Below are 26,885 nucleotides of genomic sequence, written 5' to 3'. Positions count from 1 at the left end.
TCATACTTCATGGTGAGAAACTTGAAGCTTTCCCACTCAGATCAGGAACAAGGCGAGGATGTCCTTTCTCTTAACACCACTTTTCAACTTTATACTGGAAGTGGTAGCTAATGCTATAAGACAAGAAGAGGAAATAAATCTGGTCCATTACAAGCTCATGTGTTAGCACACTGAGAGCAAAGGCTAAAACTGTGCATTTGCACATTAAATTTCTGTTTTTGCTTATAAAACCAAAATGAGAAATGGCATCTAACATAATTTCTCAAACCCTCAAACATCTGCAGTACTATCTTAACTGTTAAGTATCTCAACATGGATGAGAGTATAAGTTAAACAGGTGAAAATTAATTTTACAAATATTGTTTACCTGATTGAAGCTGTTCAAGTTTATCTTTTTTGTGTGAGGCCAAGTCTCCTATAAAGCAGATACCACCTTTAGCTAGCAAAGCACTGCCAGCCTGAATGCTAACTGCTCCAGTTCCATACTTATTCCTGGATAGAGTGGGAAAAATTTCAGTAGAGACTAGATGACGTATGCCACGGGGAACAAGGTTTATGCTAAAATTCAGAAGCCTAGGGAAAAAAAAGTAAACTTTTCATTACTATTACTTAATTTTCAAAAGTCACAATGTGTTACATTAAATTTAATTTTATTCTATGTTTACTGAGCACCTGTGATACACCAGCTATTGTGCTAGGGATAAAAATATATATGACTAACATGGTGAAATTCCATCTGTACTGAAAATACAAAAATTAGCCAGACGTGCTAGTGCATGCCTGTAGTCCTACTACAGGAGGATGAGCTACTCAGGAGGCTGAGACACAAGAATCATTTGAACCCGGAAGGCAGAGCTTGCAATGAGCCAAGATTGTGCACTCCAGCCTGGGTGACACAGTGAGATTCTGTCTCAAAAAACAAAACAAAATTATATACAAGACTTGGACCTTAACTTGGAAAGCTCACAGTCTAAAAAGAGAGATATAAAAAACTAAAACACAATGTGATAAGTACTAAAAAAAAGTCTTCATCCTGGTGACAGAGCAAGACTCCATCTAAAAAAAAAAAGAAAAAAAAAGTATTTAGAACATCCATGGTGGCCAGGTGTAGTGGCTTACAACTGTAATCCCAATACTTTGGAGGCTGAGGCAGGCGGATCACTTGAGGTCAGGAGTTCGAGACCAGCCTGGCCAACATGGCAAAATCCCGTCTCTACTAAAAACACAAAAATTAGCTGGGCCTGTAATTACATACCTGTAATCCCAGCTACTGGGAGGCTGAGGCAGGAGAATTGCTTCAACCTGGGAGGTAGACATTTCAATGAGCCGAGATCACTTCACTGCACTCTGGCCTGGGAGACGGAGCAAGACTATCTCAAAAACAACAACAACAAAAGAACATCCATGGGAGTATTATTTCTTCTTGGAAGGGAATCAGAGAAAGTTATAGAGAGATGACATTTGAATTAGGCCTTCTTTTTATGGATTGCTTTCTTTTGCCTATTCAGAATTTTTGCATTAGGTTTTCTAGCGTCCCATCAAAACTATCACTCTGCTGTTTCTGTATCATGGCAATTGTGGGGTTTTTTGTTTGTTTGTTTTTGTTTTGTTTTGTTTTGAGTCTCTCTGAGGCACCAAGGCTGGAGTGCAGTGGCATGATTTCAGCTCACCGCAACCTCTGCCTGTCACTAGGCTGGAGTGCAGTGGAACAATCTCAGCTTCCAACCTCCACCTCCCAGGCTTAAACGATTCTCCTTCCTCAGCCTCCCAAGTAGCTGGGACCACAGGCACAAGTCACTGTGCCGGCTCAAATTTTTTTTTTTTTTTTGTAGAGATGGGTTTCACCATGTTGCCCAGGCTGGCCTTGAACTCCTGAGCTCAAATGATCCTCCTGCCTTGGCCTCCCAAAAAGCGCTGGGATTACAGACAGAGCCACTGTGTCCAGCCAAATTTTTTTTTTTTCTTTTAAGAGACAGAGTCTCACTCTGTCATACAAGCTGGAATGCAATGATACAGTCATAGCACACACAGCCTCAAACTCCTGGACTCATGTAAGCCTGCCTGCTCAGTCTCCCAAGTAGCTGGAACTACAGGCATGAGGCGCCTGTCTGTCTCATGGCAATTCTTGATATGTCATTTTGGTTTCTAACCTCTTTGCTAATTGCCTCAGTCTCTTCATATTCCAAATTTAAATTCTGAAAAAGGAATATGATTACCTCAGCCTAGCTTTCAAATCCTTGCCACAGAAATTATAGCTTCCTAGTGCAATCAACTATGATGAGTAGACATAGACGTGCGACACAAAAGGGGGTGATACAAACGTAGGCATAGACATGCAATGCAAAAGAGGGTGAGATGTGGATAGGTAGATGGTATAAAATATGTCTAGCGCATGTACCATTTTAAGGAATTTGGATGTTTGAAGATATATAAAATGAGACAGCGATATTTAGAAAGAAACCTTTGCAAGCCTATAAGGAGTGGTTCTCAACCACAGCCTGCACTAACCTTACCTGGAGAGATTTAACAAATTCCAATGCCAAGTGCCACCCCAAACCACTTAAATTAGAAACTCTGGGGGTGAGACACAGTGATAAATATTTTTTAAAAATTCTCTCAGGTGATTCTAATAGGCAGCTAGGCTGAGCACTTAGTGATATGGAACAATGAGCCTCAAATTTGGCTACACATTGGAACTGGCTAAGGAACTTCTAAAACTATTGATACACAGAAAGTCACAGAATACAAAGTCAAAATACAAAAATCAATTGTATTTCTATATATTCATAGTAAACAATTGAAAGTGAAGTTAAGAAAACACTACCATTTTAGTAGCATCAAAAATATCAAATATTTTTAGAACCAATTTAACAAAATATTTGTATGACCTTTATAAAAACATCACTGAGAGAAATTAAAGAAGATCTAAATAAATAGAGAGATATGCCACATTCATGGATTGGAAGACTCAATATTATTAAGATGTTAATTCTCCCTGAAATTGTTTATAAGTTTAATACAGTTCCAATCAAAATACTCAAAAGCTTCTTTTTGGTTGGTATTAACATACTGATTTGGCTGGGCACAGTGACCCACATCTGCAATCCTAGCACTTTGGGAGGCCAAGGCAGGAGGATTGCTTGAGCCTGAGAGTGCAAGACCAGTCTAGGCAATATGGCAAGAGCTCATCTCTACAAAAAACTAAAAAGTTAACCAGATGTGGTGGTGCATGCCTCTGTTCCCAGCTACTCAGCAGGCTGAGGTGGGAGGATCACTTGAACCCAAGAGTTTGAGGCTGCAATGAGTCATGACTGTGCCACTGCACTCAAACTTGGGCAACAGACTGTGACCCTGTCTCAAAAACTAAAAATAAACTGATTCTAAAATTTATTTAAAAATGCAAAGGATCTAAAATTGTTTTAATCTTTAAAATGAAGGATAAAGTTGCATTACCTGATTTCAAGACTGAACATAAAGCTACAATAATCAAGAGAGTGTAGTATTGGTATAAGTATAGAACAATAGATCAAAGTATTACAAAAGAGAGTTCAAAAAGATTTACATCCAGTTCAATTTTATACCCAGATTCTGCCTAGTTCAATTGAATTTGAACAATGGTATCAAAACAATTTAATGGGGAAAGGAAAATCTTTTCAACAATTAGTGTGGAAAAATTGGATAAATGCATAGGACAAACATTAACTTTAACTCATACCTCCTACCAATCTCTGGGAGATTAAGGCAGGAGGATTGCTTGAGCCTGAAAGTTTGAGACCAGCCTAGCAAGACTTATCTCTACATAAATAAATAGTAAACTAAAACTATAATGCTTCTAGAAGAAAACATTTAAAAACTTCATGATCTTGGGATAGACAAAGATTTCTTCTTTTTTTTTTTTTTTTTGAGACAGGGTCTCGCTGTGTTACCCAGGCTGGAGTGCAGTGGCACAATCTCTGCTCACTGTAACCTCCGCCTCCTGGGTTCAAATGATTCTCCTGCCTCAGCCTCCCCAGTAGATGAGATTACAGGTGCGCACCACTATGCCCCACTAATTTTTTTTTTTTTTTTTTTTAGTGGAGACAGGGTTTCACCATATTGGCCAGCTGGCCTCGAACTCCTGACCTCAGGTGATCCGCCCACCTCAGCCTCCCGAAGTGCTGGGATTATAAACATGAGCCACCGCGCCCAGCCAGACAAGGATTTCTTAAACAGAAGTAAGAAAACACTAAGCATAAAAGTAAATAATAAATTGAATTTCATCAAAACTAGAAAGTCTGCTCATCAAAGATACCTTTAGACAATTTTTAAAAAGCTTTATACCTGGAGAAAAATTTTATAATACATGTATTTGGCAAAGGACATGCATCCAGAACAACTAAACTAAAAAATGAACAAACACTTTATAAAAACAGACACTTCATAAAAAGAGATATACGAGTGGCCAATAAGCACATGAAAAAGAGTTCAAATCAATAGTCATCTTGGAAACGCAAATTAGAACAATGACATATCATTTCATTTCCACTAGTATGGCTAAAATGAAAAGGGCTCACAACACCAAATGTTGGTGAAGATGGAAACAAGAGGCACTCTTTACATTGTTGGCAGGAATGTAAAATGGTACAACCACTTTGGAAAACTGGCAATTTCTTTTCTTTTCCTTCCTTCCTTCTTTCCTTCCTTCCTTCCTTCCTTCCTTCCTTCCTTCCTTCCTTCCTTCCTTCCGTCCTTCCTTCCTCCCTCCCTCCCTCCCTTCCTTTCTTTTTCTTTCTCTCTTTCTTTTCTTTCTCTTGTTCTCTCGTTCTCTCTCTCTCTTTCTCTCTCTCTTTTCTTTCTCTCTCTCTTTCTCGCTTTCTTTCTTTCTGAGTCTTGCTCTGTTGCCCAAGCTGGAGTGCAGTGGCACTGTCTCGACTCACTGCAACCTCCACCTCCTGGGTTCAAACAGTTTTCATGTCTCAACTTCCCAAGGGTAGCCGGTTCTACAGGTACATGCCACTATACCCAAATAATTTTTGTATTTTTAGTAGAGATGGGGTTTCCCCACATTGGCGAGGCTGGTTTCAAATTCCTGACCTCAGGTGATCTGCCTGCCTCAGCCTCCCAAAGTGCAGGGATTACAGGCATGAGCCACTGCGCCCAGCCAACTGGCAGTTTCTTATAAAATTATAGGCCAGGCACAGTGGCTCATGCCTGTAATCCCAGCACTTTGGGAGGCTGAGGTGGGTGGATTACCTGAGGTCAGGAGTTCGAGACCAGCCGGGCCAATGTGGTGAAACCCATCTTTACTGAAAATACAAAAATTAGCCAGGTGTGATGGCACGTGCCTGTAATCCCAGCTACTAGGGAGGCTGAGACAGGGAAATTGCTTGAACCTGGGAGAAGGAGGTTGCAGTGAGCCGACATTGTGCCATTGCACTCCAGCCTGGGCAACAAGAGTGAAACTCCATCTCAAAAAAAAAAGTTATACATCTACCTTATGACCCAGCAATTCCACTCCTAGGTATTTACCCAAGATAATGGAAATACATGTCCACAAAAAGGCTTGTGCAAGAATGTTTACAGCAGCTTTATTAGTAATAGTCAAAACATGCAAAACCAAACGACTTCCACTATGAGAACAGATAAACAAATTTTGGTACATTCATATAATGAAATGCTACTCATCAACAGAAACAATGAACTACTAATGTACACAATTGGATCAATTCAAAAATATTTTGTTGAGTAAGAGAGAGTAGACCCAAAAGAGGATGCACTGTATGATTTCATTATCTGAAGTTCAAGAACAGGAAAATTAATCTATGGTGACAGAAATCACCAGTGAAGATAGGAACTGATTGGAAGAGGGAAGGAGGGAAATTTCTGGGGTGATAGAAATGTTCTATAATAAGATCTGATTATTTCACTGTGTGTAAATTTTACCTAAAAAGAAAAAACAAACCAATCTCTCACAGAGCCCGGTACAACCACTTTGGAAAACTGGCAATTTCTTTTCTTTTCCTTCCTTCCTTCCTTCCTTCCTTCCTTCCTTCCTTCCTTCCTTCCTTCCTTCCTTCCTTCCTTCCTTCCGTCCTTCCTTCCTCCCTCCCTCCCTCCCTTCCTTTCTTTTTCTATTTCCAATTAAATAAATGCAAATTAAAATAAAATACAATTTTCCACCTATCAGATGGCAATTTTTTTTTTTTTTTTTTTTTTTTTGAGACAGAGTCTCTGCCGCCCAGGCTGGAGTGCAGTGGTGTGATCTCAGCTCATTGCAACCTCCGCCTCCTGGGTTCTAGCAATTCTCCTGCCTCAGCCTTCTGAGTAGCTGGGACTACAGGTGCGCGCCACCACGCCTGGCTAGTTTTTTGTATTTTTAGTAGAGATGGGATTTCACCATGTTAGCCAGGATGGTCTCGATCTCCTGACCTCATGATCCACCTGCCTCGGCCTCCCAAAGTGCTGGGATTACAGGCCTGAGCCACCACGCCAAGCCCAGATTGCAAAATTTTAAAGTTTATAATGAGGTGAGAGGATTGCTTGAGCCCAGGAGTTCAGCCTTAGCAACATAGGGAGACTTTGCTTATATAAAAAATTAAAAAATTAGCCCAGTGTAGTGGTGTGCACCTGTAGTCATAGCTACTCAGGAGGCTGAGGATGGAGGTTCACTTGAGCCCAGGAGGTTGACGCTGTTGTGAGTCATGATCATGCTACTGCATTCCAGCCTGGGTGACAGAGTGAGACCCTGTCTCAAAAAATAATGACAACAAAAATATAAGTTTGATAATACCCAGAGTTGGTGAGGCTGTGAGGAAACAAATACTCTCATATTCTGTCAGTAGAAGAATAAAGTGGTACAATCTGGGCATTTGGTACCATATTTACATCACCAGTGGCAATTTAATTTTAGCAAAACATAATCTGTTCAATTAAATTACTGTTAATTTGAATTTTATTTTTTTCTATTTTAAATTCATTTTGTAAATTTATTTTTTGCTTTGAAACTGCATACAAGATACTAAATAAGGAGTTTATTCCTAGCTTTGTGAATATTTAAGCAACTTTTTAAGGAAAGGGTACTTGCTAGTGGGGAGCCACAAAATGCTAAGTAGAGGCTTACTCCAAAGTTAGGATGATATTCCCCCCAAACAGTAATTATGGCACTTCTGACAGGCTTATTTGGATGCAGTGAGTCAATATTATTGATGGAATATTGAAGAAAAATAAGAAAATGGTTAGTTTGTTCCTTAGGGGGAAGATTATTCAAAACAAAGTACAGAAACAGCATACAGAGCTAGGGATAAGGGGAAAGGAAGGCTGGGAAGGATGCAATTATTTACAAAGGTCTGAGTGAGGAAATAGTTTGAAAATTGGAGTAATTCAACTTAGCACTTAACAATTTATCTTTCAAAGGTTTTGAATTTTATTGATAAAGATTGATTTAAGTACTTATACTGGCTCAGAAAAATTCTAAATATTCTTCTTGTAATAATGCTCATGGAAAGGATGTATGCAAATCTGTGACCAATTAATATTTGTAAAAATTCATGTCATGTATTTACCTGTCTATGAGTAGAGTATCACTTGTTATAATTAAAATATCCAGGCAATCTTCTAGTTCCTTGTTACGGTCAGTTGTCTGTACTAGACTCATCAACAAACACAGCTTGAGCAAATTGTAAGTCCCAGGAGGGGTAATTTGTGATGCAAAGATATTGGCAAGAATTGCTGTAAACTTCCAGCATGAGCTGGAAGTTAAGGAGAGGAGACACCTGAAATTGTCACTAATTCCTGAAGGAACTGAAAGTAAATATTAACATATATATTAGAAAGGGTTTTAAAACAAGACAACATTATAGATATTTGACTCCCTTTATATAAGATGTTATCAAATTATAGTTCTAATAATACCATATTCTTTTTTTTTAGAGACAGGATCTTGTTATGTTTCCCAGGCTGCTCTTGAACCCCTGGCCTCAACTGATTCCCCTGCTTTGGCCTCCCAAAGGGCTATGATTACAGGCCTGAGCCACCATGCTTGGCCTTTAAATTCTTAGAATGATATTAAATTATGATTCGAGGTCGTGCTAGTTTACCATTTCTACCTCAGGGAATGTAATACAAGGAAGAAGTCACCCTTTGTGTCCACATAGATTGGCTGTGGGTTGCAGGCAAATCCCTCATTCTTCTCCTTTTAAGATCTATGAGAGCAAACCAGTTCATGGAGTGCCTGCATTGCTGTGTTTGCTCCTATATTTCTATGTATCACCTTCAAAGAGGAATAATAAGCAGAATGGGAAATATTTGAATGTTGCTGTTAAACAGAAAGATTTACATCCCACTACTTTGAAAGCACTGTACTGTAGTATACTGTAAAATTCTAGATCTTCTCCATCCTCTCACTCTCCACCTCCTGAAAGGAATGAGTGATTTATCCAATTGGTAATGTGGGTGGAACAGCTGTGCATGTATAACCTAGTCCCATTCTCCTTCTTTCTGGGCTGCCATCAAAAAGCAATGATTTCCTCTAACTCATACATGCCCATGGACTAAGAGAGGCCTACTTTAGTTCAGCTCTTGCCACATTTGGGTAGTTAAATATGTCTCATTCTGGAGTTCAGCATAAGAAAGCACACTCTCCATCTACAGAAAAGTCATGTTCTGCTACCAAATCAATAAATTTTAAAACACTTAGCAGAAAATATTTAAAAGATCACTAAACCCTCTATAATCCATCAGTGCTTTCTTTCTTTAACATTTTTGTTCTTTTAAGAAGTTTTTCTCTTCAAGAAAGTAGAAGTATTTAGAATCTACTTGCATTTAAATTCAACTTGGGTGTCTATTACTACTGATGATTACCCACAGTATGGAAGCTAAAGAAACTTCATCCTGGGCTGAGCGTGGTGGCTCATGCCTGTAATTGCAGCACTTTGGGAGGCCGAGGTGGGCAGATCAGGTCAGGAGTTCGAGACCAGCCTCGTCAACATGGTGAAACCCCGTTTCTACTAAAAATACAAAAATTAGCTGGGCGTGGTGGTAAGCACCTGTAATCCCAGCCACTCAGGAGGCTGAGGCAGGAGAATCCCTTGAACCCGGGAGGTGGATGTTGCAGTGAGCCAAGATAGCGTCACTGTACCCCAGCCTGGGCGACAGAGCAAGACTCCGTCTCAAAAAAAAAAAAGAAAGAAAAAGAGAAAGAAAAGAAACTTCATCTTGGAAGCTAATCTACCATGTTGACTTCTGGTAAACCCCAGATCTGTGAATGCTGGGAAATTGCCAGTTGATCTATTGTTCCTCAAGCAAGAGCACATACTTACCATAAATCCTGCCCTTAGATCAATCAACCTTGATAATTAATACTTACTGTAAATCCTGTCCTTAGATCAATTCCTATCCAATCCCTCGGAAGCGTGTGTACTCCTTCCCTATATAATTCCTGGGTCTGGGGGTAATAGCATGGAGATCCACCTGTCTTGCGGCTGCCCAAGATCATGCTTCTGTCCTTAAGTTCCCCAGTAAAACCATCCTATAATGACAAGCTGGACTTGTCTGCCTGCTTTGGTTCCTCAGGTCCTTCTGCATTTAGGGATCACTTTGAATATATATAGCCCATTCAGGGAACATACAGATTACAAAAAAATCCAACTCTATTCAAGATTTAACCAGCCTTTTCTATATTTAGATACTTGTGAGCCAAGTTGAAAGAATAGGTCTGCTCTCCACTTTTGTTTACATAATGCTAACGCATGTTGGAGTTGTTAAAGGAAATTATCAGTAATAAAGGTGATATTTTGGTCCTCATCTGCCTTTATCTTATTTCTTGATTTGGTTCAGAATTCAGTTGAAGAAAAGGATGCTTTTTTTTTTTTTTTAGACGGAATCTCATTCTATCACCTAGGCTGGAGTGCAGTGGTGCAATATTGCCTTACTGCAACCTCTGTCACCCAGGTTCAACCGATTCTCCTGCCTCAGCCTCCCAAGTAGCTGGGATTACAGGCACCTGCCACTGTGCCCGGCTACTTTTGTATTTTTAGTAGAGATGGGGTCTCACCATCTTGGCCAGGCTGGTCTTGAACTCCTGACCTCGTGAGCCACCCACCTTGGCCTCCCAAAGTGCTGGGATTACAGGTGTGAGCCACAGCGCCCAGCCAAGGATGCTACTTTATTGAGCTCTCCTTCTCAGACCACAACAGTTAACCCAGAATTGCCTTGGCTAGTGGTATAGAAAAATCCTTTGACTAATCTCTAATCCTGAAACATTTTTCTCATTATTAATTATTTTAAAAATTAAAATAAGGCTTAGCCCAAAGAAAGGAGTCCTGCATGCTAGAAAGTTTCCACAACATTATCCTGTTTTATTTCCTTCATGTACTTATTATCTGAAATTGTCTTTTGCTTACTTTACATGTTTATTGACTGTCTGCCATATGACTTAAGAGCAGAAACCTTGACTGTCCTGTTTACAACTGTATTCTTAGTGCTTAAAAGAATGCCTAGCACATAGGCAAACCATACTTATCTGTGGAACAAATAGATTTAAATTTAAATATTTGTTAATATATAATACTAAAATTTTCCTTACCTTTTGAATTACAAAAAGTTATGCTATTTGCTTCTATACAGACAGCAGTTTGTGAAGCTTTTACACAGGTTGGAATTCCAATAATTTTATATTCATTTCCTATATTCATTTTATTCACTGATTCATCTAAAATTATTAAAAACAGAAGAAAATGCATATTCACTAAATGAACTTTGTACATGAACATATGGTTCAAAGATCCAGAACTAGTAACAATTCAGTAGTTGAGTTAGGAGTATTTTTGTTTAGCATAATATCCACATAAAGTGGTTGAGTTAGGAGTATTTTTGTTTAGCATAATATCCACATAAAGTGACACTAATAATATAAACTGATGCAATTTTATTGCTGATAAATTTTGATTCTTATTTGCAATGATGACTTTAACTTCAAGAAGCATGTGATATAGCAACTAGACACTCTTCTATAACATGGTCGAAAGAAAATAAAATTATTCCATATAAGATGAAACATTTTTCCATTCAATGAAAAGGAATGTTAATAAAAATGACCTTACAAGTGATAATATTATTTGAGAGGAAAATAATTTTACTGTCTACAATACATGTAAGTACTTGTAAAAACATTATTTAACTTATAAAATATGTGTTTTTTTGTTTGTTTTTGAGACAAAGTCTTGCTCTGTTGCCCAGGCTGTAGTGCAGTGGCACAATCAGCTCACTGTAACCTCAAATTCTAAGGTTCAAGCAATCCTCCTGCCTCAGCGTCCTAAAGTGTTGGGATTACAGGTGTAAACCACCATGCTCAGCCTGTAAGATATTCTTATCTGTGTTTTATATATGAAAAAACCGAGAGGTTACATGGCTTGCACAAAGCTAAATAACTAGTAAGAAGCAGAACTGAAATTCACATTTAGGTTTGCCTACCTACAAAGTCTACCCTCTTGTATTATACTAGGTTCCTCTCTCATACCTAGAGTTTGGGCAACACTTTGCATGAGTTCAAAATTTATTTTAAAAAACACACTAAAAATTTTGATCCTCCATGCCACAGTTAGAAGTTGGTTGGTTGTAAAGCTGTGAAAGAAAGGTTTACAGGAAGGAGCAAGGGTTAACTTATCTCTGTGATCAGAGTGGTCTTCCTTTTTTTTTCTTTTCTCTCTAGCCCCAGAGAGCTGAACAATAACTCCAATATTTATGTAAGACACACACATAGAATAATAGGAGATCCCATTGTCTTAAAACAACTGTGGCCCTGGGACTTAGCTCAGTGCTTGGGACACAGTCGGTCCTAATATCATTTTAAGTGAGTGTTGTATGACTGAATGAATAATTGATATATTAACTAAATATGACTCTTTTAAAACACTCAAGAATTAGAAGACTTGTGATTCTTAAGATATAGAAATACCATTTATAATTTATAAGCATAAACAAGTCAATGGCTTTTTTTCTGAGATGGAGTCCCAATCTGTCGCCCAGGCTGGTGTGCAGTGGCACGATATTGGCTCACTGCAGCCTCTGCTTCCCGGGTTCAAGCGATTCTCCTGCCTCAGCACCCTGAGTAGCTGAGATTACAGGTGTCCGTCACCAAGCCTGGCTAATTTTTGTATTTTTAGTAGAGATGGGGTTTCACCACGTTGGCCAGGCTGGTCTTGAACTCCTGACCTCAGGTGATCAACCATCCTAAGCCTCTCAAAGTGCTGGGATTACAGGCTTGAGCCACCACGCCTGCACTGGCCAGTGTTTTTTTATTTTTTTAGAGACACGGTCTCGGTTGCCCAGACTGGAGTGCCGTGGCACCATCATGGCTCACTGCAGCCTCCAACTCCTGGGCTTAGTCAATCCTCCCACCATCCCACCTTAGCTTCCCAGGTACCTAGGACTACAGACATATGCCACCACATCTAGCTAATTTTTTATTTTTAAATTTTTTATAGAGATGGGGTCTCACTATATTGCTTAAGCTGGTCTCAAACTCCTGGCCTCAAGTGATCCTCCCACCTCAGCCTCCCAAAGTGTTGGGATTACAGGCATGAGCCAGCCCCTGTGCCCAGCCAGTTACATACTTATAGCAATTTATTTTGAGTTCAAACAGAATTCACTTACCTCTTAGGAAAATTGTAACAGATTGAAACCTAAATGGCTGATTGTTAGAATGTCCTTGAAAAGCATGAAGTCCCTTTGTGGCAATTATTTCAACTATTTGTTTATCTTAAAGCAAAGAGCAAAAAAGAATTAGATATTAGAATATATATTTAATTTAATTTCCATATTGAAATATCAGACACTACTTTAAAAATTGTAATTACAAAATGTAAATGCATATTACCACCAAGTACTCTAAATTTTCTGTCTTCTTGAAGTGAAGATGCACATAGATTACACAAAAAGTCATTTCTTATTGTTGCAGATTCTGTAGCACCAGGCACATGCACTCTTATATACTGAAATCCTGAAAGAAAAACAGTGGTAAGATACATTTGCTTTCAGATTTAGCTATCTATTTTGTTTCTTTTGTTATTGTTGTTATTTTTTAATTTTTTAATTTTACATTTTCTTTTTTCTTTTATTACTGACACTAACAGATTGTAGCTATTTCAGTACTTTAAAATTAGTCTAATTCAAAATGGAATTAATTCAGTTTTGCATTTGAGTTCAGGTTAGTTCAATTAACAGTTAACAGCTGTTTTTGCAAGGCACTGTGCTAAGGCACTGGCAATATGGATGCTTAAGCACACAATTTCTATATGTGGCAGTGAGAAACAGGTAATTTCCACCTGTGGTATTCATTTGCAGAGTGTTCAGAGAGAAGACAGGAGGGTCAATCAACCCCAGTGAGAGGTGGCGGGGATAATTTTGAAGTCCTGGAGAAGGACTAAACTGAGGTTAAGCCAAAGGGTTGAGAGAGGACATTAAATGTTTCATTCACAACGTCATGAAATAATGTGTGAGAAGAGCAAGTACTTCAGCAATATAGGTGCACTTGTTAAGATGGGGGTGGCAGAGAAAAGGAGAAAAAATGCATTTCAAGATTATGCAAAGTAAATATATAAACACTAGGAGATATAAAATTTTTATTTAAATTTTTTCTATTTTGTGAGTGTTTTATAACTAATTGTAAATATGATTTAGGATTAAACAATAAATTGTTCAATTTATTTATTTATTTATTTTTTTAGACAGGGTCTCTCTTTGTCATCCAGGCTGGAGTACAGTGGCATGAACACAGCTCACTGAAGCCTCGACCTCCCTGGCCCAAGCAATCCTCCCAACTCAGTCTCTTGAATAGCTGGGACTACAGGCATGTGCCACTATGCTGGGCTAATTTTTGTATTTTTTGTAGAGATGAGGTTTCTCCATGTTGCGCTGGTCTCAAACTGCTGAGATCAGGTGATCCTCCCTCCTCAGCTTCCCAAAGTGAAGGGATTACAGGTGTGAGTCACCATGCCTAGCCAATTGCTTAATGCTTTGATTTGCCTTTTTAATATTTACCTTTTGAAAGAGGGCATGCTTCATCTGAACAAAGAAATCTTGCACCTTGTGTATACTTGGTTACAGTTGTCATTGCAATCACAATTCCTTGCATCATATAAAATCTCTGAGATGTATAATCAAGTGGAAATTCACACAGATCAAGACCATAACTTGGCAGGGGAGGTAAATGTGTTAATTTCAGCACTATATTAATCTAATAAGAACATAAAAATGGTATTAATGAAAATTGAAAATCCAATTTGACTTGTATTACAATATAGTAAGTATATTATAGAGTAAGTCAAGTAATGATATGTTAATGTTCTTAGGAATCAAAATTTTAAGCCTTAGAGAAATGATATTCAAGTATAAAGTTAAAGAAGTAAAAATCCTGCCATCTAATATTTTAATTGAAAATAGCATTATGAACTTTAAATTTTTCCTTAAATATACACAATTTCTGACCATATCCACTGAAAAGACTTAAAAAGCAATGTCAACCAGGGCCAGGTGCGGTAGCTCACGCCTGTAATCCCAGCACTTTGGGAGGCCAAGGCTGGTAGATCATGAGGTCAGGAGATAGAGACCATCCTGGCTAACACGGTGAAACCCTGTCTCTACTAAAAATACAAAAAATTAGCCAGGCATGGTGGCGGGCCCCTGTAATCCCAGCTACTTGGGAGGCTAAGGCAGGAGAATGGTGTGAACCCGGGAGGTGGAGCTTGCAGTGAGCCGAGACTGTGCCACTGCACTCCAGCCTGGGCGACAGAGTGAGACTCCGTCTCAAAAAAAAAAAAAAAAAAAAAAAAAAGTCAGCCAAGTAGCAAAGAAGCATGCCTAGTGCCCAGATTGTGATCTCTTGTTAAGTATCTTTTCTCACTAAAAGGAATCAGGATTCCTTGGGGGAAATGGCTGATTTCAGGCCTAGGATAGAAAATATAACAGATGAACTTGGGGTATCTTCTAACAAATGGCCTGTGTCAAAAAGACATAGGAGCAACCTTGAAGGGACCCCCAATGACAAAAGGTAGGATAATATGAGCATCAAAAGGAATGACAGAGACTCACTGAAACATATTGTATATATTTAAAAGTTCATGAGTTCCTCATATTTAAAAAAGGAACCCCCCCCAAAAAATTGGTCATTATTGGAGGCTGCTAGATTTCAACTCATTACTCTTTATAAAGGCAAAAAATCATTTACCCTGCTTTTCCTGCACAAATTATATTTCAGAGTAACTAACTAGCTGATGAGAGAAAATTAGTCTTACAGAAGAATTTCAGCTAATTCAGAAAGAATGCTAAAACTAGAAAAATTGCAATTTTGCAACTCCTAATGAAATAACGAATTCTAGGCAATGAACATCAATGGCTGCTAAAACCATTAGGTGAAAGTTGACGAGAAACTGTATAATGGAGAGAAGGGAATGACATCACAGGAACCCATTAATCAATTGTGACACTGTTAAAAGTGCAACAATAGATACTATATCCTCCTGATATAGCACAATATGTAATACATTACACTAACTATTACGTATTCTTGTCAAGTGATTTGAATCTGAATCTAAAAAGCTTTTACAGTCAACTTCTATTTTAGAAATATGAGGTTAGGGAAATAAGATAAATAGCCCTACAAGGAAGCAATTAGGACAAATCAAGATTATATAACATAGGACAATTAGTTTCTTCAAAAAGTTAATGGTCTAAAAAGGGAGGGAGAGGAAATGGCTCTAGACTGAAAGAGACTTAGTGAGATGTAAGAACAAATTATAATGTGTGAACTTTGTTTTGGTCCTGATTTGGAACAAACCTACTGTAAGATATTCTTGAAACAATTGGGCAAATTTAAATGTAAACTGGACTTTAGATAATATCAAGGAATTATTGTTACTTGTGTAGGGGTGATAACATTCTGGTTACATAACAAAAATGTCCACAGCCGGGCATGGTGGCTCATGCCTGTAATGCCAGCACTTTGGGAGGCCGAGGCAGGTGGATCACCTGAGGTTGGGAGTTCGAGACCAGTCTGACCAACATGGAGAAACCCCATCTCCACTAAAAATACAAAATTAGTCAGGCGTGGTGGCATATGCCTGTAATCCCAGCTACTTGGGAGGCTGAGGCAGGAGAATTGCTTGAACCCGGGAGGTGCAGGTTGTAGTTAGTCGAGATAGCGCCATTGCACTCCAGGCTGGGCAACAAGAGTGAAACTCCTTCTCAAAAAAAGAAAAAAGAAAAATGTCCATAATTTTTACAGGTTGATACTAAAGTATGTAGAGATAAAATAATAGAATGCCTGGGATTTGCTTTAAAATATTTTAGAAAAAAAATTCATGATGCAGGTATGAAAAAATATTATAATATTGAATCTGAGTTGAGTGGTAGATATATGAAGGTTCACTGTATTATTCCCTTTACTTTTGGGTATGTTTGAAAAGTTTTATTATACAAGTGTTTAATGTTGGCCAGGCGTGGTTGCTCACACCCGTAATCCCAGCACTTCAGGAGGCCAATGTGGGCGGATCACGGGGTCAGGAGTTTGAGACCAGCCTGGCCAACATGGTGAAACCCCGTCTTCACTAAAAATAAAAATATTAGCTAAGCGTGGTGGCGGGCACCTGTAATCCCAGCTACTCGGGAGGCTGAGGCAGAAGAATTGTTTGAACCCAGGAGGCAGAGGCTGCAGTGAGCCGAGATTGCACCACCGCACTCCAGCCTGGCGACAGAGCGAGACTCCATCTCAAAAAAAAAAAAAAAGTGTTTAATGTTATAAGGGATAATATGAGAAATAAAGATGCATATGTAAGATATTCTATTGAACTTTAAAAAAATGTACTATCCTTTTTTAAAAAAAGTCTATGAATATAAAAATACCTTTTTACAGTCATCATGTGAATTTGTACCTGAGATTGCTTAGTTAAATTTAACTAAAACTTACTTGTGTTTCAGTCTGCAATTGTCCAATTAATGAGAGAGTCTTAACAGCAATAAAACAGACCTGTGATTTCAAACAAACAAAAAAAGTTACCAAAAATTCCGTGTGGCACAAAATTATTTCTTTTTTTGACTTACTGATTGAAAAACTTCAGCTGCTTTTAAAGGTTGGTGTAAAATGTGATTTCCAAGCTCAGCATCTAATTCAACAACATCAGAGGGATTTATTAAAATTTTGAATCGATAGACAGCATAGCTTTGTTTTGAATCTGTGAAAATATACAAATGTAAAAGTCAGGATAGCTATGTGTAGGAGTTTATTTGAAAGTTTTAAAAATTACTCACTTTTGCTGAACGTACCATTGTAGTACTTGCAATCATCTATAAACTTTTGGAGGCCTCCACTTCTGTCAAGATAGATGAGGGCCGCCTCTTTCATTTTTAGATTTGACATTTTCTCCTGGTTAATGACTCGTCTCTATTTCTAATTGATTAAACCACAATTGTTGGTAAAAGCTACAGATGGCAAAACTCATAGAAGGGATGTGAAAACCTAGAAATAAAATTAATTTTATTTTTGAAAATCTCTAATAAGACTTCACAAATTATTAAAGTTGACAGTGAACTAAAACTAGGCAAAACTTCCAACTTAAAAACATTCCTACCCAAAGAAAAACAAAACGTTGCTTTCTTTTGCCAAATAACTTTTTTATCTTTCTTTTTTTTTTTTTTTTGAGATGGAGTCTCGCTCTGTCGCCCAGGCTGTAGTGCAGTGGCGTGATCTCAGTTCACTGCAACCTCTGCCTCCCAGGTTCAAGCGATTCTCCTGCCTTAGCCTCCCAAGTAGCTGGGACTACAGGTGTGTGCCACTACACCTGGCTAATTTTTTGTATTTTTAGTAGAGAAGGGGTTTCATTGTGTTAGCCAGGATGGTCTCGATCTCCTGACCTCATGATCCGCCGGCCTCAGCCTCCCAAAGTGCTGGGATTACAGGTGTGAGCCACTGCACCCGGCCCAAATAACATTTTTATCCAGATTGTTATGAGATCCTTCACAAGACTGAAAACTTAAAAACAGGAACCTCAAATGTCTCTTAACAGAGGTGCTCCCAAAAATGTTTGAGATAAACAATATCTGATGATGAGGGTCCTTTGCAGGTGTTGTTTAAAAAATGAAACTGGTAAAAGTTGTTTTATAAATTCAATCTAAGTAACAAAATATAGTAGAATGAGTATTAACCTGGGAAACCTGAGAACTTGGTTCTAGATCCAGCATTTCCTGATTGCTATGGGGAAATCATCTGACCTCTCTTGGCTCAGTATCTTTATCCGCAGGAAACGAAAGTGTTGTATCAGATGATTAAAGTCCCCTCCAATTTTAAATCTTATGCTAGTGACCAACATAAAACATTAAACCACAGTAATGAGTAAAGAATGGAATATGTGAAATTCATTGAAAGACAGCAAATACTAACCGGAAACAATATATGTCAGTAGTTGTAACAGGTGCTAGAAATAAAATGATTAATAGGTGCTAAAAATAAAATGATTAAGATTGGATCCTGCCTTTCAAGAAGTTGCTAGGCAGAGATAGAGAAGTCAGAAATAATGACTAATACATTATTCACTCATTACCAGTTTTTTTTTTGTTTGTTTGTCTGTTTTTGTGAGATGGAGTCTCATTCTGTCGCCTAGGCTGGAGTGCAGTGGCAGGTACTATGTTGGCTCACTCCAATCTCCACCCCTTGGGTTCAGATGATTCTCTTGCTTCAGTCTCACAAGTAGCTGGGATTACAGCCACGTGTCACCTGGCCCAGCTAATTTTTGTATTTTTAGTGGAGACGGGTTTCACCATGTTGGCCAGGTTGGTCTCGAACTCCTGACCTCAAGTGATCTGCCCGCCTTGGCCTCCCAAAGTGCTGGGATTACAGGTGTGAGCCACCGCACCCGGCCTCATTACCAAATATTTATTTGGCTACTACTATAGGTTGGATACGAGATTGTCCTAGGCACTAAGGATACTAAGATGAGTAAAACGTGGTCCCTATCCTTCAGAAAGAGTTCAGTGAGAGAAGACATATATGTAAACAGTTACATGGCAATTTAAGTGCTGTAATAGAAATATGAATATACCAGGTAGCATGAAAGGAACAACATATACGAAATATTTCACAAAATTTGGGGTCATCCTTGTATATGTGTCATAACATTTTCTATTAAGACATTTTCATTGAAGACGGTGGGGTCATAGAGAAGAAGCTATGAATTCTACTTTAAGGTGACATTTGATAGATGACTATTTCACTAATTGGAGGAGAGGTGAAGAGAAAGAGTTTCAGAGATAGAGGTCACCTCCCACCCCCACTATCAGTTTTACACTACTGGATCCACACACCCATTACGTGGAGTTCGGCTACTTTCCAAAGAAAACTAATTGAGACTGTCTTTTTCACTGCAACATAGAAGTGAAACTTTAGCGTTTATTTCTCTGTGGCCATAAGTACAATGATCTCAAAATGTGTGTTGTGTTCAGAACATCACATCTTTGCTGCACTAGAACATTAGGTTTCTGGGGTGAAATGAAGGGAGACTATTGGTAATTAAATGGTTGGGTGAGGCCAGATTATGCACGCTTTTGAAGATTATACAGGCAAAGAGAAGCCATCAAAGTTTTTTTTAAGGGTGGGGAGTATTATAGTCAGACTTTTTTTGTGTGTGACAGGGTCTCACTATGTTGCCCAGGTTGGAGCGCAGTGGTGTGATCTCAGCTTGCCGCAGCCTTTATCTACCGGGCTCAAGCTATCCTCCCTTCTCTGCCTGGGACTACAGGCATGCGCCACCACATCCAGATAATTTTTAATTTTGTTATAGAGATGGGGTCTTACTATGTTGCCCAGGCTGGTCTCCAACTCGTGGGTAGCTGTCTCGTCCTCCTAAAGTGCTGGGATTACAGGTATGAGCCACTAGACCTAGCCCATAGTCAGATTTTTACTTTGGAAACGTGTGCCTGCTGCCAATGTAGAAAGTAGGTTGGAATAGCGGGAGAGCTGATAATCAGTTTCTACCTATTGGGATATATTCCTACAAGGTGGATGACCTGATCCAGGGCATTAGGAACGAAATAGAATGGGGGAGATCGATTCCAGAATTTTAAAGATTGCACACTGGACCTGGTGATCAGTCTACAATACGGAGAAGAGTAATCGAAAGCTGTGGGGTTTTAATATGTGTATGGGTGGATGCTGCTGCTCTAATAGAAATACGGAGCCCAAGGAGAAGCGTAAGGACATGAGGAAAAGTTCCCTTGAGATATTCTGACTTTGAGGACCCTTGGGATTCCCTGATAGATGTAAGGAGGAACGGGCCACAAATCAGGGCCTGGCTTTCCGTAGCATCAAAAGAGTTACAGCTAAGTCTGGGTGTCAGTGCGTAAAGCGGAGGCCCTGGGGAGTGGACGCGTTTTCACGGAAGCAGATTAAGTCGGGAAAAGACATAGAAGCCTGTGGAAAAGCGTTAAGTGAGGGAACAGGGATAAAATTCTAATTCCCTGTCTTCCCTTAGTCTAACGAACACCGAGTGTTGCTGCACGCGGATTCTGTCTTCTCTCCGTGCCCTGTCAGCACTAGGATGAACTGGTGAGGGGAAGATGGCAGGAAAACGCTTCACACCAAAGCGGATGAAAGCGAGTCCAGACTCATGAGGTCCCCTCCCAGTGACAGCGGCGACCTCGAGTTAGGGGGACCCCAGCGCTGTAGTGCTTTTCACCCACCTTGACTCCCACCGAGCGCGGCAGCGGTTGCTCGCCGCCTGCAGCGTGGGCGGAGCGGAGCCCTAGCGCGCATGCGCGCATATACCCGCTGTGGGCGGCTTGCGCGGGGCTTGCCGGGACCTCCCGCGCCCTCCAGTCAGCAGGGGAACTAGCCGGGCTTCTTTCCCTACGTTTTAACTTCTTCACTCTTACTCCCTCCCAGCGAAGCAAAGAAAAGATAGGGCTACGTTTGGTTTTTGTTATCTCAGGCCAAAGGTGTTGATGTTTAAAAAATTCAAAACCCAGCTTCAGGGAATGCAAAATGTCTAGTCACTTTGGAAGACATTCCAGTATTCCCTCAAACGACTCAACATAAAGTTACCCTATGATCCAGCAGTTCAAGTCCTAGGTATTTATAAATACACCCAAGATAATTGAAAACATATGTTCACACAGAAACTTCTACACGAATGTTCATAGTATTATTCACAGTAGCCCCAAAGTGGAAATATGAATGCCCATCGCCGATCAATGGATAACTGTGGTGTAGCCATACAATGGAATGGTTTTGGCCATAAAACGGGATGAGACACTAACACATGCTGCAACATGGATGAACCTGGCAAACACTATGTAAAGTGGAAGAAGTCAGATACAAAAGGCCATATGTTGTGTAATTTCGTTTATATGAGATGTCCAGAATAGGCGAATCTATAAAGAGAGAAAGCAAATTTGTGGTTTCCCAGAGATTGGTTGAGAATGCAGAAAGATTGCTAATGCTTATGGGATTTCTTGTTCTTTTTAAATTGTGGTAAAATATACATAAAATATACAATTTTAACCATCCTAAAGTGTACAGTTACACTACCTATGTTCACACTGTGCACTCATCACCACTATCTGTAGAACCGTTTTCATTGTCCCAAACTGAAACTCCATATACATTAAATAACTCCCCATTCTTCTCTTCCTCATCCCCTGGCAACCATCATTTTTTGCCTCCTTGAATTCGGCTACTCCAGGTACCTCATGTAAATAGAATCATACAGTATTTGTCCATTTGTGACGGGCTTACTTCACTTTGCCGAACTTCTTCCAGTTTCATCCATGTTGTAGCATGTTAGTTTCTTCCTTTTTAAGGCTGAATAATATTCCATTGTGTGTGTGCCATATTTTTTTTGTTGTTCATGAATTCACATGGGTTTTTTTTTTAGAAGTGATGGAAATGATCTAAAATTGATTGTGGTGATAGTTGCACAACTCTGAATCTACTGAAAGCCAGTTAACTGTATATTTTAAATCGATGAATTGTACAGTACTTAAATTAAATATTACTGAAGTTGGCCAGGTGCGGTGGCTCACGCCTATAATCCCAGCACTTTGGGAGGCCAAGGTGGGTGGATCACTTGAAGTCGGGAGTTGGACACCAGCCTGGACAACATGGTGAAACCCCATCTCTACTAAAAATACAAAAATTAACCAGGTGTGGTGGTGCGCACCTGTAATCCCAGCTACTCGGGATTAATACTATTAGCAGGCAGGAGAATTACTTGAACCTGGGAGGCAGAAGTTGCAGTGAGCAGATATCACACCACTGCACTCCAACCTGGGCGATAGAGCCAGACCTAGTCTCAAAAAAAAAAAAACAAAAAAACAAAAAAACAACTTAATGAAACTGTTACCAAAAAACCCCAAACCCTTAAATTGTGCCTGCTTCTCCACCATTAGTATTCCTTTTTTTTTTTTTTTGAGACAAGTCTTGCTCAGTCGCCCAGGCTGGAGTGCACCGCGGTGGTGCGATCTCCGCTCACTCCAAGCTCCGCCTCCCGGGTTCACGCCATTCTCCTGCCTCAGCCTCCGGAGTAACTGGGACTACAGGCGCCCGCCACCACGCCGGGCTAATTTTTTGCATTTTTAGTAGAGACGCGGTTTCACCGTTAGCCAGGTTGATCTCGATCTCCTGACCTCGTAATCCGCCCGTCTCGGCCTCCCAAAGTGCTGGGATTACAGGCGTGAGCCACCGCGCCCGGTCCCCCCACTTTTTTTTTTTTTGAGACAAGGTCTACCTCTGTCACAGGACTGGGGTGCAGGGGCCCAATCAGGGCTCACTGCAGTCTCAATCTCCTGGCTCAAGTGATCCTCTCACCTCAGCCTCCCAAGTAGCTGAGACTACAACTGTGCCTGGCAAACTTTTAAATTTTTTTTTTTGTAGAGACAGGGGTCTCATTTTGTTTCCCATGCTGGTCTCAAACTCCTGGGCTCAAGCAATCATCCACCTCAGTCTCCCGAAGTGCTGGGATTACAGGCATGAGCCACTGTGCCCAGCCTCGACCTTTAGTGTCCTTGATACAGTTATCAACTCTGTTCCATTGCATTGGGTTGGATCATTTACCATGAAAAAGTAATTGCGGTCATCCCTTTTCATATATAATAGGGGTGGCAAAACATCTCAGAGTTTGTCTGGGAGAATATAATCTATTTTAGTTGTGAGATAAAATATGTTTTAGGAGTAGAAATCCATTTACAACAACAAGGAGGATGTTCAAATTGTCTTGCACTACAATTCTGTGATAATAACTACAATTTTATATGGGAATAGGCTATGGTCTGGTGATGGCCATTGCATTTTAAAGTAGAATAAATTCTTCTAGAAGGTATCTATATATTTTAAAGTTTTTTTGAGATGGAGTCACGCTGTGTTGCCCAGGTTGGAGTACAGTGGCATGATCTCTGCCTCCTGGGTCCAAGCAATTTTCGTGCCTCAGCCTCCCAGGTAGCTGGGATTACAGGCACATGCCACCACGCCTGGCTAATTTTTGAATTTCTAGTAAAGTTGGGGTTTCACTATGTTGGCCAGGCTGGTCTTGAACTCCTGACCTCAGGTGAACTGCCTGCCTCAGCCTCCCAAAGTGGTGGGATTACAGGTATGAGCCACTGCATCCGGATATTTTAAAGTTTTAATTTTAATCAGTTCATGGCATAACATTGTTCATTTCTGCACCAGAGTAATAGTTTTATATCAACCAAGTCCAGCAAAATCTTCTAATAGATTTTTATGTATTTAATACATCCTATAAAATATCTGCACAGTCAGGCGTGATGGCATGCATGCACCTGTAGTCCCAGCTACTAGGGAGACTGACTGGGAAGTTGCAGTGCATTATGATTGCACCACTGGACTCTGGCCTAGGTAACAAAGTGAGACTCTTAGAAAAAAAATCTGTTAGACCTAAAATCGGAATTTAAAACCTTAAGAATTCAGCACATTTTTATACATTGCAAACTCTCTGAAAATGATAGTGATATCTAGATGCCATTGTTGCTTATTGCTACATACTTACAGTACTTTATTCTTACAAAACATCACTAAACAGCAGAAACAAGTTACATGCAATCTGGTAAAATGGCTCAAATATTAAGGTGGTAGAATTATGAATTATTTTTACTTTTGCCTTTAATATAGTTTTTTTTGCCTTTTAGTATTTTTCATTGAGGTATAATTAATATGCAGCAAAATGAACGGCTCTTACATATTGTCTTATGAGTTTTTGAGTTTTGAGAAATACAAACCTTTCTTTTATTTTGTATTTTTTGTTTTTATTTTATTATTATTATTATTATTTTGAGACGGAGTTTTGCTCTTGTCTCCCAGGTTAGAGTGCGATGGTGTGACCTCGTCTCACTGCAACCTCCGCCTCCCAGGTTCAAGCGATTCTCCTGCCTCACCCTCCTGAGTAGCTGGGATTATAGGCGCCTGCCACCATACCCGGCTGATTTTTGTATTTTTAGTAGAGACGGAGTGTCCCCATGTTGGCCTGACTGGTCTCGAACTCCTGACCTCAGGTGATCCACCCGCCTTGGCCTCCCAAAGTGTTGGGGTTACAGGCGTGAGCCACCACACCGGGCCAATTTTTTATTTTTAAATTTTTTTTCAAAGGTTTCTTTTAATTTTAATTTTTAAATTTTATTTTTGCCATGACATGTTTTCATCTGATAATTTAAAAAAATATTTTTAGACACAGTCTTATTCTGTCACCCAGCCTGGAATGCAGTGGTGCCATCTCAGCTCACTGCAACCTTCGTCTCCTGGGCTCAAGGGATCCTCCCACTTCAGCCTCTGCAATAGCTGGGACTAACCACACCTGACTTACCAGGTATTTTAAAGGATGTATTAAATACAGAAAAATCTATTAGAAGATCCTTCTGCCTCAGCCTCCCGAGTAGCTGGGACTACAGGTGTGCACCACCACACCCAGCTAATTTTTTTTGTATTTTTTGTAGACAGGGTCTCACCATGTTGCCCTGCTGGTCTTGAACTCCTGGGCTCAAGCAACCTGCCCATCTCAGCCTCCCAAAGTGCTAGGATTGCAGGTGTGAGCCATCACACCCAGCCAGCCTTGTAATATATGTTAAAATCAGGTAATGATGCCTCCAGCTTTGTTTTTTTTTTTTTTCTTTTTGTTTGTTTTTTGGAGATGGGATCTTGCACCGTCACCCAGGCTGGAGTGCAGTGGAGTGATCACAACTCACTGCAGCCTTGGACTCCCAGGTTCAAGCGATCCTCCCGCCTCAGCCTCCCAAGAAGCTGGGATTACTGGCACATGCCACCATGCCTGGCTAGTTTTTAAAATTTTTTGTAGAGATGGAGTCTCTCTTCATTGCCATGGGCTCAAGTCTTCTTCCTGCTTTGGGCTTGCAAAGTGCTGGGGTTAACAGATGTGAGCCACCCAGCCAAGCTTTGCTCTTTTTGCTCAGGCTTTCTTTGGCAATTCAGGCTCTTTTTTGGTTCCATATGAATTTTAGGATAGCTTTTCTAATTCTGGTAAGAATTGCATTCAATCTATAGGTTGCTTTGGGCATCATGGTCATTTTAATGATATTAATCCTTCTGATCCATGATCTATGAGATGTTTTTCCATTTGTGTCATATTCAATTTCTTTCATCAGTGTTTTCCAGTTTTCCTTGTAGAGATCTTTCACCCCCTTATTTAAATTTATTCCTAGGTGTTTTTTGGTTGTTGCTGCTGCTTTGTTGCTATTGTAAATGGAACTGCCTTCTTACTTGCTTTCTCAGCTAGATCATTATTGGTGTATAAAAATGCTACTGGCCGGGTGTGGTGGCTCATGCCTGTAATCCCAACAGTTTGGGAGGCCAAGGCAGGTGGATCACCTGAAGTCAGGAGTTCAAGACAAGCCTGGCCAACATGGTGAAACCCTGTCTCTACTAAAAATACAAAAATTAGCCGGGCGTGGTGGCGGTCGCCTGTAATCCCAGCTACTTGGGAGGCTCAGGCAGGAGAATCACTTAAACCCAGGAGGTGGAGGTTGTAGTGAGATGGCGCCACTGCACTTCAGCCTGGGCAACAGAGTGAGGCTCTGGCTTAAAAAAAAAAAAAAAAGCTACTGATTTTAGTATGTTGATTTTGTATCCTGCAATTTTATGGAATTCATTTATCAAACCTAAGAGTTTTGGGGTGGAGTCTTTTACTTTCTCTCTTTCTTTTTCTTTTTCTTTTCTTTTTTTTTTTTTTTTGAGACAGGGTCTCACTCTGCAGCCCAGGTTGGAGTGCATTGGTGGTGCAATCACAGCTCACTGCAACCTCGACCTTCTGGGCTCAAGCAATCCTCTCACCTCTGCTTCCCAAGTAGCTGGGACTACAGAGGTGTACCAACATGTCTGGATAATTTTTTATTTTTTTGTAGAGACAGGGTTTCACCATGTTAGCCAGGCTGGTCTTTAACTCCTGGACTCAAGTGACCTGCCTGCCTTGGCCTCCTAAAGTGCTGGGATTACAGACATGAGCCACTGTGCGTGGCCAGGTTTTCCTAGATATAGGATCAGGCCAGGTGTGGTGGTTCATGCCTGTAATCCCAACATTTTGGGAGGCTGAGGAGGGAGGACTGCTTGAGGTCAGGAGTTCGAGACCAGACTGGGCAACATAGGAATACCTCATCTCTACTAAAAATGAAGTTAGCCAGGCATGACTGGCTATATGATAAACTACAGGTGTGTGCCTGTAGTCCCAGCTACTTGAGAGGCTGAGGTGGGAGCATCACTTGAGCCTGGGAGATTGAGCTATAGCAAACCGTGATTGCACTACTGCACTTCAGCCTGGGCATGAGGGCAAGACTATGTCTCAAAAGAAAAAAAAAAAAATCATCAGTGAAGAGGATCAATTTAACTTCTTTTTTTTTTTTTTTTT

The 26,885-nt window shown here is 40.0% G+C and overlaps 1 protein-coding gene across 1 annotated transcript in view; it reads right to left on the bottom strand.

Moving 5' to 3' along the window:
* Positions 1–20,789, bottom strand: part of MCMDC2 (minichromosome maintenance domain containing 2) — a 52,317-nt gene extending 31,528 nt beyond the window's left edge. Inside the window, exons 1-10 of the mRNA XM_011976483.1 lie at positions 20,704–20,789; positions 17,296–17,488; positions 17,074–17,204; positions 16,940–16,999; positions 14,017–14,212; positions 12,854–12,976; positions 12,631–12,735; positions 10,562–10,687; positions 7,542–7,779; positions 368–573 (exon numbers count right to left, since the gene is read on the bottom strand). Coding sequence (XP_011831873.1) covers positions 368–573; positions 7,542–7,779; positions 10,562–10,687; positions 12,631–12,735; positions 12,854–12,976; positions 14,017–14,212; positions 16,940–16,999; positions 17,074–17,204; positions 17,296–17,389 — 1,279 coding nt within the window. The 5' untranslated portion in view covers positions 17,390–17,488; positions 20,704–20,789. The remainder of the gene's footprint in view (positions 1–367; positions 574–7,541; positions 7,780–10,561; positions 10,688–12,630; positions 12,736–12,853; positions 12,977–14,016; positions 14,213–16,939; positions 17,000–17,073; positions 17,205–17,295; positions 17,489–20,703) is intronic.
* Positions 20,790–26,885: the final 6,096 nt, after the last annotated feature.

Source organism: Mandrillus leucophaeus, unplaced genomic scaffold (assembly GCF_000951045.1).
Source record: "Mandrillus leucophaeus isolate KB7577 unplaced genomic scaffold, Mleu.le_1.0 Scaffold167, whole genome shotgun sequence".
In the NCBI taxonomy this organism is placed as follows: domain Eukaryota; kingdom Metazoa; phylum Chordata; class Mammalia; order Primates; family Cercopithecidae; genus Mandrillus; species Mandrillus leucophaeus.
This window is presented reverse-complemented; position numbering and strand designations above follow the sequence as displayed.